Here is a 13130-nt window from a genome sequence, read left to right as displayed (position 1 = left end):
AACAACGTGGCCGTGTTTGTGTTGTGTGTAACATCACTTCCGTAACATTATGTGATGGTTTCGCTGAACTGTATTGCCGAAACTATGTTGGAACGCACGGCGCGAGCGTTTGGAGCGCATCGCGCATGCGCAGTACGCAACAACGTCACTTCCGCACCATCCTGTGATAGGCATCAAACTGTGACACTACACCAGCCCCAAGGAGCTGTGGGGAGATGGAGAGGAGGACTGATGGCCAGATGAGCGCCCTCCCCACCCCCCCCCCCCCGCATGAGAGCCGGGAAACGTGGGCGGGGAGCACGCTGGCCACACGGCGCCTTCGGGGGGACTGAGAAAGCAAACGGGCGGGCGCCCCCCCCCCCCCCCCCCCCCTAGTATGAGTGCCAAGGGAACCAAGAGGGCCAGCCTTCCCACTTGTTATAAACTTTCTAAAACATGTAAGTGTCCCAGAATTCAGGAAGTTCCCATTTCTCTATTATTGTGTCACACAGCCCCCCATCTTCTAGGAGAGGTCCCCCCTCCCCCATACACACAGCAGACACTCAGTACTGATCACTTACTGACTTCACTCTCCCCCACCGCAGCCCACATCACCAGAACCAGGCCGCTCAGCCACACGAAGCTCCTCACCTCTGCCATCTCTACAACGTTCTGTGCCGCTGTCCCTCCTCCCTCCTTATATATTACCTTTATTTTGTCCAATCACAGGCCGAGGTGACAGGCGCGTCACCAGTCTCTAAGTAAACGAACATTGGTTCCCAATCACAGCGCAGGGTGATCTCAGTACAATGTATAGAGGGAGAGCAACAATGTATCCAATGAGATCACACAGAGGATACTTTGTATCATTTATATTATTACCCGACATTTCTGTCCTCTGAAGGCTGCCGCGGCCCTTATATAATGACACAATGCAATCTATTATATGACATGGATCCATCCACACATGGAGCTGCTCCCTGCACAGACCATTGGGTGGTCCAGTGATGGTGTCACCACATTAGAAGGTGACATGGGTGGGTTTGTAGAGGTGTTTGCTTCACACAAAGTGAATGTATACCCTCTGCGGCTGGTGAGATCTTTATTTAATGTCTAACTATAGGAAAAACTTTTTTGGGAGGGATAGAGTAAGGGAGGGTTATAACCCCTGTCAGGTTTTTTTTTCGACATCTGTGTCCCATTGGGGAGATTTATGAGAAGCCCCCCCCCCCCCTTCCAAAGTGAGAGAATACCTGGAACTAGTGTCTCCCATTGGGAGATTTCCTCTCTATTCCTGTTCTGGTGACAACCTAAAATATGAGATTTTCTTTTACGTTCACTTTTAGTAATAATGGTAATCAGAACAAAAATAGAGAAAATCTCCCTAAAAGGGGCACAGGCAGCAATAAAAACCTGACTGGGGATCTAATCCCTTCCCACTCTATACAGAGATGTAAAGGTTTGCCTATAGTTACACTTTAAACAGTGACAGTTGGTGTATATAATAATAATAATAATAATATTTTGGGGGGCAAACAAACGCCAACCGCCCCCCCCCCCCCCCCTCCATACGGGAGACAGAGTGGAATTCGGCAATCCCCCTTCCTAAGGGAGATGGACAGGAATGTGTCGATGGATGGGAAGTGTCGATGGGTGGGAAGTGGTTCCGGACTGAGACCCGATTCACCAGGAGTCCTAAGACTCCCTGGTCAATCAGGTTTCAGGAACTGCTTCCTGATTGGCCGGGAGAAGAATCAGGAAGACAATAGCGAATATTAATTCGCTATTGTCACACAACTGGGTAAGCTCAGGGCGTATTGCTCTGCACCCCGAGCCCACCCTTTTTTTAAGCCAATTAGAGCTGCAGGCTGTAATCATGTACTTCCAAAAAAAAAAAAACCCCATTGAAATCCATGAGTCTGGTGCCCCGCATGTAGATTAGGGTGCCGGATGCATGCATGGGGGGCAGTGTCCATGCACCCTGTGACAGTGACATTAAATGAAAGATTCTGTGCCCCAACTATAAATCATAATGAAAAATATAAAATGCAACGCTATAAGAAGAAAAATAAATGTATGAAAATCCCAGGAGTCACCTCATGGGATGAGTGCTAAATTAGTGACTACCAGCAGTAACAAAAGGGCACAGCAAATGGGCACCGTCAAAAAATATGTTTTGTTTCATTCTGTTTGAAAAAAAAATCATATTTCATAATTCGTGTATGAAATTCAATTCGGATTCGTCCGAAATACGAATTTTCATTAGATTCGGAAACTTTTTTGTTAAAATAGCGAAATTTCGTTATAATGAATTTATCATTATGAGGGGTTCCCACTGTCCCTGTGCTGTGCTGACTTCCTCTGATTGGTGAACAAAACATCAGTCATGTTTCTGTTCATTTGGATCTGAAATTCGTTAAAGAAATTTTGTATTTTGTATGAAATTCATAAGCATAGAAATTCTGAGTTCCCAGGTCTGTACACCCGCTGTGCTCATTATGAGGGGTTCCCACCATCCCTGTGCTGAGTTCCCGGGTCTCTACACCCGCTGTGCTCATTATGAGGTGTTCCCACCATCCCTGTGCTGAGTTCCCGGGTCTGTACACCTGCTATGCCCATTATTAGGGGTTCCCACCATCCCTGTGCTGAGTTCCCGGGTCTGTACACCTGCTGTGCCCATTATGAGGGGTTCCCACCATCCCTGTGTTGAGTTCCCAGGTCTGTACACCCACTGTGCCCATTATGAGGGGTTCCCACCATGTCTGCCATTGCTGTCTTTAAGATTTATCACTTTTCAATCTGTCGTGGGTCGGTGGAGATCTCACTATTAGACAGAACATGTGACACTTCTTGGAAAGTCTGCGGGCAGTTTACACTGGTTGTGTAGCCCCCATAATGTGATCACATAACATATGAGATAACCTCGGACACTGCTGACCCAGCACGACATGTGCAAATAGGAGCGCTGACCCGAGCCATGTATAAATAGAACATCTCTCTGACCAATAGGTGACATCACTAGCCCAGAGCGTTCGGTGACACCACCAGATAAACAAACACATGTGTCACCAATTATATATACACAGCGTGCGGTGACACACAGCTGCAGACTCCGCCATACATAACTCTTATGCGGAAAAAAACTCTTAAGTGCCCATACCCAAACCTCTTATCTACAGCAAGATGACTGACGTACTTACATAAATAAATGGCAAGTGTCCATTGTATTCATCCAAAATGAAAAAAATACATTTAATTAAAAAAAATAAACATCCAACCAATGGACTGCCCTAACACGACGCATGTTATTTCCAGAAGAAACGCACATCATCATCATCATCATCATCATCATCATCATGCTTTTGTGTTGACGCAAAGCAAAAGTGCGAACCCAATATAAAAGGCTTCTTCTTCTTTCTTCTTCTCCTAATCCTTCTTCTTCTATTACTTCTTCTTCCTTCATTCTTCTTCTTTCTTCATTCTTTTTCTTCATTCTTCTCTCTTCTTTCTTCATCTTTCTTCTTTTTCTTCTTCGTCTTCTAGTTTTCTTCATTCTTCTTCTTCTTCATCCTTCTTCATCAATCTTCGTTCTTCTTCTTTCTTCATTCTTCTCTCTTATTTCTTTTTCTTCTTCCTCTTTCTTCTTTCTTCTTCTTCTTCATTCTTCTTTCTTCATTCTTCTCTCTTCTTTCTTTTTCTTCTCTCTTCTTTCTTTTTCTTCATTCTTCTCTCTTCTTTCTTTTTCTTCATTCTTCTCTCTTCTTTCTTTTTCTTCTTCCGCTTTCTCCTTTCTTCTTTTTCATTCTTCTTTTTCTTTCTTCATTCTTTTTTCTTTCTTCTTCTCTCTTCTTTCTTTTTTTATTCCTCCTTCTTTCTTCTTCTTTCTTCTTCATCAAATTCTTTTTTTTTCTTTTCTTCTTCTTTCTTCATTCTTCTTCTTTCTTCTTCCTTCTTCATTCTTATTTTTTTCTCTTTTTCTTCATTCTTCTATCTTCTTCTTCTCTCTTCTTCCTCTTTCTTTTTTTCCTTCTTTCTTGTTATAATTTTTCTTCTTCTTTTTCTCTTTTTTCTTCCTTCTTTTCTTCTTCTTTATTCTTCTTTCTTTATCTTTGTGCAATGGGGGTTATTTACAAAAGGTATATAGTGGAAAGTGCTAGTGCGCTTCACCTCACTCAAAATAAAAAAGGGGTATGTGCTAACAAATCTAAATAAACTGATTAAATATATGTGTAAAAGAATTACCAGGTATACTAGAAAAGTGGAAGCAGCCAAGCAATAAATAGTAATCTCAGTACTACATAGAAAATAAGTGTAAATAATAAATGCGGCGCTGCCAGCAAACTATACTATAATATATAAAAAGCGACACTAAATAAATATCCAGTGAAATAAGTGAATCCACCTCACACAGTGTATGTAAAACACAGTAAATATAGAAAACACTCAAATTAATGCATGTATAAACCCATTATAACAACATGAATAAATAAATAATCAAAAAAAGGGGTAGGACGTGACTATAAATTAAAAATAAAAAGTGCACATAAATAAAACAAACAATGTAACGTGCCGACTTATTTAAAAGTCCATGAAATTATTTCGTGAGTGTACAATCAAGTCCATGCAAAAAAACGTGATTTTCAAGCCAGTGATATTCCAGCAGCCAACTTCAGTGCCAAACAAGTGCACCAAACCGTTTCCCCCAGCCTCTCACCTCAAAAACTGAGTAAGCAGACTCAGAATAAAGCCCAACGGCTATTCATTTCTCTTCCATCCAGCAGATAGTATAAAGCTGCACATTCCTTTCCCAGACTCTTCCGTTACCTCCCAGTACAATGTACGGCCCGCAGAGTATGAAATAAAGGACAGGGGGGGCTCTCATGTGTAGTAATTCACAAAAGAATTTTAATGTAATAACAGAACACTTACATTAAGGCTAAGAACAGCAGATGACAACGAATGATTCGAACTTCCGGTCTCGGCCGCGACCGGAAGTAATACGTGTAACACCACAGCTCCTTTCCCTGATGCGTTGCGTCACTCCCTCGTGACTTTCTCAAAGGGTTATGGGAGTTGTGGTGTGTAGATGGAGCTTATATGTGTTCAGCGCCGTCGCCATGGTGACCACGACGGCGCCGCCACATAAACAAAAATTTCATGGACTTTTAAATAAGTCGGCACGTTACATTGTTTATTTTATTTATGTGCACTTTTTATTTTTAATTTATAGTCACGTCCTACCCCTTTTTTTGATTATTTATTTATTCATGTTGTTATAATGGGTTTATACATGCATTAATTTGAGTGTTTTCTATATTTACTGTGTTTTACATACACTGTGTGAGGTGGATTCACTTATTTCACTGGATATTTATTTAGTGTCGCTTTTTATATATTATAGTATAGTTTGCTGGCAGCGCCGCATTTATTATTTACACTTATTTACAAAAGGTAAATCCACTTTGCAATACAAGTGCACTTGAAATTGCACTGAAATTGCACTTGGAAGTGCAGTCGCTGTAAATCTAAGGGGTAGATCTGAAATGAGGGGAAGCTCTGTTGATTTTATCGTCCAATCATGTGGAAATAGCTAAAATGCTGTTTTTTATTTTCCTTGTGTGTCCCCCTCAGATCTACAGCGACTTCACTTCCAAGTGCACTTTCAGTGCAATTTGTAGTGCAAAGTGCATTTGCTTTTCGTAAATAATCCTGTGTATCATAACAATAGTTTTTTTTTTAAGAAGATACACATTTCATCACCCTCTCCTCCATCTCAGTGCTGCTGATCACCTGCAGCCTCTTTCGGCCACTTCCTATGTACATGCCCTTGCTCCAGTGTCGGCTGCACATGACTACTCTGGACCAGCGACTTGATGGCGACAATGGTGGCTGCCGGTGCAATGTGTGTCAGCATGGCTGCTTGTAGTCTCCACCATGGGAGCATATAACAGAGTGACAATGCTGGAGCACCATTGGGAGACAGGGACAGTGTGTTGTCACCCCATAACAGGAAGTGCCTGAACAAAGACCTCAATGGCAGGATCATTGTGGATTTTTTTTTAAAAAGTTTCAGATGATTGAAAATGACTTTTTGAGTGTTGTCACCCCAAGACAGGGCGTGTCTGAATAAGCTTCATGGCAGGATCATCATATCCACATGTACTTCCTTCGGAGGTATCTATATATCATTGCTCTGGTCCAGTTGCATAATAGTGACAACGGAGGACTATGTCTGAGCAATTTGTGTCAGCATGGCTGCTTGTCACTTCTACAAGGGCAACATGTGATCGGGTGACAACACAGGAGCACAATTGGGAGACAGGGAGAGAGTGTTGTCACCCTATAACAGGAAGTATCAGAATTTTTTTTATGTCAGGATCATCGTGGTTTTAAAAAAAAATAAAGCTGCATGTTGTCACCCCATAACAGAGGATGTCTGCACAAGCTTCATGGCAGGATCACCACATCTGTATGCACTTCATTCAGGGCCAATTGTATATCATTGACCTGGACTGGCTTCCTGATAGTGACAGCGGTGGGTGAGGTCATGTCAATGGGTGTCAGCACAGCCGCTTGTAGTCTCCACCAGGGGTGCATGTGAGCCAGGTGACACCGCAGGAGCCCAATTGGGAGACAGGGACAGTGTGTTGTCACCCCATAACAGGAAGTGCCTGAGCTGCAAAGTATATATGTCCGGCCGGTGGTGGGAAGGGGTTAAAGATTATATAAGGTTGTAGCAACTTATTTTAACAAGCTTTTTATTTTTTATTATTTATGTGGATTTTATACTCCACTTTATGGCAGTCCCCCAAGGAAGCACCGTGTCACCTGTCATATGATGGGAGGGGGGTCATCAAGAAATCTTGTGATATCTCTATCATGTTACACCCTGGGATTTATCACCCTCTTTCATAGCAGAAGGCTGACCTCACCGGTTATAAGCGATGACGGCAGCGTCAAGCCATGAAAACTTTACAGTTTAAAGCGCTTGTATACCCATTTTTTTCATTTTTACCTACAGGTAAGCCTATAATAAGGCCTATAATAAGGCTTACCTGTAGGTAAAATGAATATCTCCTATTCCCTTTGCATGAAGCTGCTGACGTCAGATGCTGCCGGACCTTGCCGGGAAGATGTCTCCCATGCGCATGCGTGGGAGTGACGCCATGGCGGCTCTGGCCACTCACAGCGTCAAAACCGCAAACTCAGAGAAGACATGCCGAGGGCAAAATGTCAGCTCCCACGGCGTGGACTGGCCTGCGATACGGGGAACTCGTTCTAAGGTAAGTATTTCATGCGGTGCCTACTAGCTCATCATGCCTTTGCCTTACAGGGTTTTATTTTAACATTTTTCCTGCGGATGTACAAGCACTTTAATTCTGATGTCTTCCTTGTTTTCACAGATCCGGTGTGTGATAAGGGCTTCCGGTGGAGCAATGATCTGGAGAGGTGTAAAGACTGCCGGTTGTGCGAGATTTCCAGCAAGGACGACTTCTGTCAGACATGTAAGATAACACTTGGGGGCGCTATGAGGGTCTGCAGCATTGGTGGTCAACTTTCTTGATAATGAGGGGCCTTAGATGTGGCCCCTGACCTCACCAAGGGGCCGCACATAAAATTCAGTGAATATTCAGTTTTAGAGCCTGCAGACATGGTACAAGAGATGGTCAGAGACTTAGGACATGACACACGAGTTGGTCAGAGACTGGGGATATACTGGGCAGTAAAATCAGGCAGTATATATGCGTTACGTGGGCAGCAAGATGTTAAAATTGCCATGTCGCCTCATGGTGAACCCACTCCTTTGCCCATTATGTTAATTTGGAGCTGGGTGTTTAGGGAGTAGTAAAAATGTACATCTACTGCCTGTTTTTACTGCCCTCCCCTGGCCACCCATGTGAACTTCTCTCTGTCCCCTCTACTTGGTGCTACCACATTAGTAAGAAGGAGGTGGGGCTGTGATGTCACTGATGAGGAGATGGGTCTGTGATGTCACTGATGAGGAGGAGGGGCTGTGATGTCACTGATGAGGAGGCGGGGCTGTGATGTCACTGATAAGGAGGTGGGGCTGTGATGTCACTGATCAGGAGGTGGGGCTATGATGTCACTGATGAGGAGGTGGGTCTGTGACATCACTGATGAGGAGGCGGGGCTGTGATGTCACTGATGAGGAGGCGGGCTTTGACACAGATATAGTGGGCTGAGATAAAAGTGGTGTCAGGCTCTTGTTGTTATAATGAAGAGGGGAGTGTTTGAGAGCCGAGAGTGTCGCCGTTCACAGACATTTCTAAGACTTTCTTGTCTCGTTCTCTTCCAGGCGATTCTCAGGATAAACAAGCGGATTTCCCCTTGCTGTGGGTCATCGTGAGCGTCGCCGTTGCAGCTTTCGTGTTCACCTTCGTCATCACCCTCACCATATACCTGATCCACTGCCGCAGGAAAAACAAGTTCACCAGTGAGTGCAGAACGGGTCTTCCTTCCCATTATACCTCCAGCCTTTCTGACTATTAATAAAGTCTACTGTGTGGGTCCAAACCAGGAAGCTTCACCCTGTCGATCTGCCCTGTCACCCGCCCCCTCAAAAAATCTAAAATGGTACAGTTGTCACCAGAACAGGAAGTGGGGGGAGAATCTTCCAATGGGGACACCTGCTTTAAGGATATTTTCCCTTTGGAAAGATATATTTTTGTTTCCTGTTACATTTCCAGAGACAGGAAGTGGTGAGAAATGTCACTGATGGGGACACCAACAGCAATAAAAACCTGACTGGTGTTCAAACCCTTCAGCGCTCCTTCTAAAATAAAGAGAAATCTTTTGGCTGAAGTTTTACTTTAATTTCTGACCATTACTTGACAAAGTTCGGTAGGTACAGGAAATGCAAATCTGCCAATCAGCATTTTTTTGGTGCGTTTTCGGTTTTGCAGAAAACATTTTAATTCTTAAATTATTGCCTTTAAAGTGGGACTAAAGGCAAGACTTTTTGTTTCATTTTGGTTGGAGTAAGAGGTTGAACCCCTGTCATTTTTTTTCTTTTGCCATCTGTGTCTCATTGGGGAGATTTCTCATCACTTCCTGTCCCATATCCAAAATAGGAAGTGAGAGGAAATCCCTCCAAAGTGAGGGAATCCCTGGTTGCCACCAGAACTAGTGTCCCCATTGGAAGATTTCCCCTCTACTCCTGTTCTGGTGACAACCCAAAATTACGGATTTTATTTCACTTTCACGCTTGGTGATCTTGTCACAAATAGAGAGGGGGGAATCTCCATAATAGGGATACAGACAGCAATAGAAAACTGTCAGGGGTTCTAATCCCTCTCCGCTCTATCCAACACAAAAAAAAATTCCTTCAGTTATACTTGAATTAATTTAAATGAGTATATTAATTTATAGAGGAACTCTGGGCATTATTTAAAGTTTTGAAAAGTGTATGAAAAGCTCAGAACCCCTGTCAGGTTTTTATCATGTGATATGTTAGTTTTAGGAGGTGACTCCTCAGTATCTGTATAACGTCTGTTGTCCTCTTCTCTCTGCAGCCCCCATAGAGGAGACCGGAGCCCACTCCGCTGAGGAACTACTCATACACTGAAGGTGAGATACTCTGCTAAAACTGTAGTATGCATTAGCAGTTATACACCAGTGCAACGCTCTGCAGGCTTGCATTGGCCAATAGACTATAGTGCAATGCTCTGCAGGCTTGTATTAGCCAATAGACAATAGTACAAAGCTCTGTGGGCTTGTATTAGCCAATAGACTATAGTGCAAAGCTCTGCAGGCTTGTATTAGCCAACATATCATAGTGCAATGCTCTGCAGGCTTGTATTAGCCAATAGACTATAGTGCAATGCTCTGCAGGCTTGTATTAGCCAATAGACTATAGTGCAATGCTCTGCAGGCTTGTATTAGTCAATAGACTATAGTGCAATGCTCTGCAGGCTTATATTAGGCAATAGACCATGTTGCAATGCTCTGCAGGCCTGCATTAGCCAATAGACTATAGTGCAATGCTCTGCAGGTTTGTATTAGGCAATAGACCATAGTGCAATGCTCTGCAGGCTTGTATTAGCCAATAGACAATAGTGCAATGCTCTGTGGGCTTGTATTAGCCAATAGCCAATAGACTATACTGCAATGCTCTGCAGGTTTCTATTAGGCAACAGAACATAGTGCAATGCTCTGCAGGCTTGTATTAGCCAATAGACAATAGTGCAATTCTCTGTGGGCTTGTAATAGCCAATAGACAATAGTGCAATGCTCTGCAGGCTTGTATTAGCCAATAGACTATAGTGCAATGCTCTGCAGGCTTGTATTAGCCAATAGACTATAGTGCAATGCTCTGCAGGCTTGTATTAGCCAATTTACTATAGTGCAATGCTCTGTGGGCTTGTATTAGCCAATAGAGTATAGTGAAATGTTCTGCAGGCTTGTATTAGCTAACAGACCATAGTGCAATGCTCTGCGGGCTTGTATTAGCCGACAGACCATCGTGCAATGCTCTGCAGGCTTGTATTAGCCAACAGACTGTGGTGCAATGCTCTGCAGGCTAGTGTTAGCCAATAGACTATAGTGCAATGCTCTGCCTGCTTGTATTAGCCAATAGACTATAGTGCAATGCTCTGCCTGCTTGTATTAGCCAATAGACTATAGTGCAATGCTCTGCAAGCCTGCATTAGCCAATAGACTATAGTGCAATGCTCTGCAGGCTTGCATTAGCCAATAGACTATAGTGCAATGCTCTGCAGGCTTATATTAGCTAACAGACTATAGTGCAATGCTCTGCAGGCCTGCATTAGCCAATTGACTATACTGCAATGCTCTGCAGGTTTGTATTAGGGCCTCATCGCCCTGCCAGTGTTACCAGGTCTCGGTACAGGGTGTCTGGAGTGTGTGGCCTCAGGCTAATATATATAATTAAAATCCAGATATTGAGCATTGCTGTATACAGTAAGTGGTTATTAACCATATAATATTGTAGATTTCTAATCAAGGGAGTATAGAATAAGATCTGGAGGTCGGTGGGGGGATTTTTATTGGGCAAAATAGATTTTTATGCTTTATAAGGGTTAATTCTTCTGGACCAATGACAGGCGTAGGGCATAGATGCCAACTGTCCTGGATTGTCTCAGGACTGTCCCGCGTCTTTGTCCTCTGTCCTGCTGATGGTGCGTTGCTGAGATTGGGGGGGTCTGAATGGGGCCAATCAGTAAAGTGCGTGAGATGGATGGTAATTGCAAGTCTCTACATATTGGGGGGCGGGGGGGTGGTATGAATGGGGCCAACCAGTAAAGTGGGCAAGATGGCCAGTCTCCGCATATTTTACAGACAGGGCTTGGGTGGGACCAGCCAGTAAAATGTGTGAGACGGCGGGCCACCCCCGCATATTTAGAGGTGGGGTGAAATCAAAGCTGAGATGCTCTGCAGGTCCTCCTTGTCACTCTTACTAACCGAGTCTTTCTCTCCCCCCCTCTCCGCAGATCACCATCATGGGAACATCCGAACAAGAAGGAAGCTGCTATCCAATCAATCTGTATATATATATGTATAGAAGGTGTATATATATCTATATATGTATATATATATATATATATATATATAAGATCCTGCGCGGGCGCACAACATGGATCTTTTTTGTTTTTTTCTATTTAACCTTTTCTCGTCACGTGGGGGCTGGGGCCGCATTGCAGAGCATTGCGTTCCCCTCTCCCGGGCCAGTAAGGGGTTAATGACGCTTCCTGCGCCCATCATAAAACTCGTTGTGCCCGGAAAAAAAAAAAAAAGAAAGAAGAAGGTTCTCTTCCCGTTCATCAGAATCGGCGCTCACTTCCCGCCAGCGCCCCCTGCTCACATTCCTGCAAGACCGCCGCTAGGAAGGATGCCCCCCCTCCCCCTCCCCTTTATAAAGCCCCCGATGGGCCTTATAATAAAATTGTGTTCTGTTTTTATAAACCCGTTTCTGTTGATTTATTTCTATAGAGATCAGCAAATATCGTCTAAATACAAGATGAGTGTTTATTGATATTTGGGGGAGTCATAAAAAAAAAATTCTTAACCGTTCACACAAGCATGCCATAGGTTTTGTATTATCTTTATCTTGCATGGTCATCAGCGCCATCTAGTGCCCATAAAGCAGTATTTTATTTTTATTTTTTATTGATGCGTTTCAGGAAGCCGACGATTCTTTAAGCACTCTTACAAACACCACCACTGAACGCTATACGCTTTGCAATATGATTATCTTGCATGATCGGCAGCTCCATCTAGTGGCCATAATGCGGTATGTTTTTTTTTTATTGAGGTATTTCAGGAAAATACCACGTTATGTTCACTAGATGGAGCTAGTGATCAAAGGAGGTAATCCTATTGCAAAATCTACAGGGATTATTCATCCTCACAGAGCATTTTGCTATACAGAGACCTCTTGGTGGGCTTTGTGTATTTCTCCCAGATCTGTGTAGTAATCCAGGGTGGGACTTCCTGTAATAAAGACAGATCAATGCTGATCTCTCTCCTTGTGCAGGGTGACTGGTCTTGCCTCCGCCCCCCTCCTATCGTTTTCTGCAGGCAACCTGTAGTGGGTGCAGTCTGCTGGGGCCCCTCCCACAGTTCAACTCCCTACCCGGTCTATGTACAGCACGGTGATGATGTCGCTACTATTTTTTTTACAAGGTAATATCTGGCTTTGCAAAGGCATTGGGTGCACGCAAAGTGGATTTATAGGCTTTTTGGCTATTGAGGAAAATATTTAAGTGAAAGTTTTTGTGACCGGAGTTCACTTTTTAAAAGAGAAATAAAACGCCTGTGTGCAAAAGCTACAGCAGAAACCGTGGCCTGTGACTGGCATAGCTGCTTTGTCTTGTCACGCTGCCCACTATGCAAGACCGCAAACGAAATGACAGCTTCAATCTGAGGCTTTGCACACAGTCGTTGTGATCCATTATTGATCCTCTTTAACTAGTTGCCGCCCGCCCACCGTCAAATGGCAGCGGGACGGTGTGGCTCTCCTTCTGGGAACGGCTGCTCTCGCACGGCCATGGTGGTGCGCAGTACGGCGATCGTGGCCGCTCCGCGTTGCTAGGACACAGTGCAACCCCGATTTCTGTAAAGAGCCGTGACCATGGCTCTTTAACCATGTGATCGGCTGTGTCCAATCACAG

General features: G+C 43.9%; 2 protein-coding genes across 2 annotated transcripts in view; one reads left to right on the top strand and one right to left on the bottom strand.

The window, feature by feature from the left end:
• Positions 1-667, bottom strand: part of LOC143925379 (beta-2-microglobulin-like) — a 16606-nt gene extending 15939 nt beyond the window's left edge. Inside the window, exon 1 of the mRNA XM_077449947.1 lies at positions 561-667. Within this exon, the coding sequence (XP_077306073.1) occupies positions 561-639 (79 nt within the window). The 5' untranslated portion in view covers positions 640-667. The remainder of the gene's footprint in view (positions 1-560) is intronic.
• A 6657-nt stretch (positions 668-7324) lies between these two features.
• Positions 7325-11922, top strand: LOC143923569 (tumor necrosis factor receptor superfamily member 12A-like). Its single transcript, XM_077447339.1, has 4 exons — positions 7325-7484; positions 8297-8434; positions 9513-9567; positions 11451-11922. Exons 1-3 carry the CDS (start codon positions 7340-7342, stop codon positions 9563-9565), a joined length of 336 nt encoding a protein of 111 aa, XP_077303465.1. The 5' UTR covers positions 7325-7339; the 3' UTR covers positions 9566-9567; positions 11451-11922.
• Positions 11923-13130: the final 1208 nt, after the last annotated feature.

This window comes from Lithobates pipiens, unplaced genomic scaffold (assembly GCF_037356315.1).
Source record: "Lithobates pipiens isolate NorthernLeopardFrog02 unplaced genomic scaffold, aLitPip1_a1.2 Scaffold_22, whole genome shotgun sequence".
NCBI lineage: Eukaryota > Metazoa > Chordata > Amphibia > Anura > Ranidae > Lithobates > Lithobates pipiens.
Note: the sequence above shows the minus strand (reverse complement) of the source record. Positions and strands in the feature narration are given on the sequence as shown.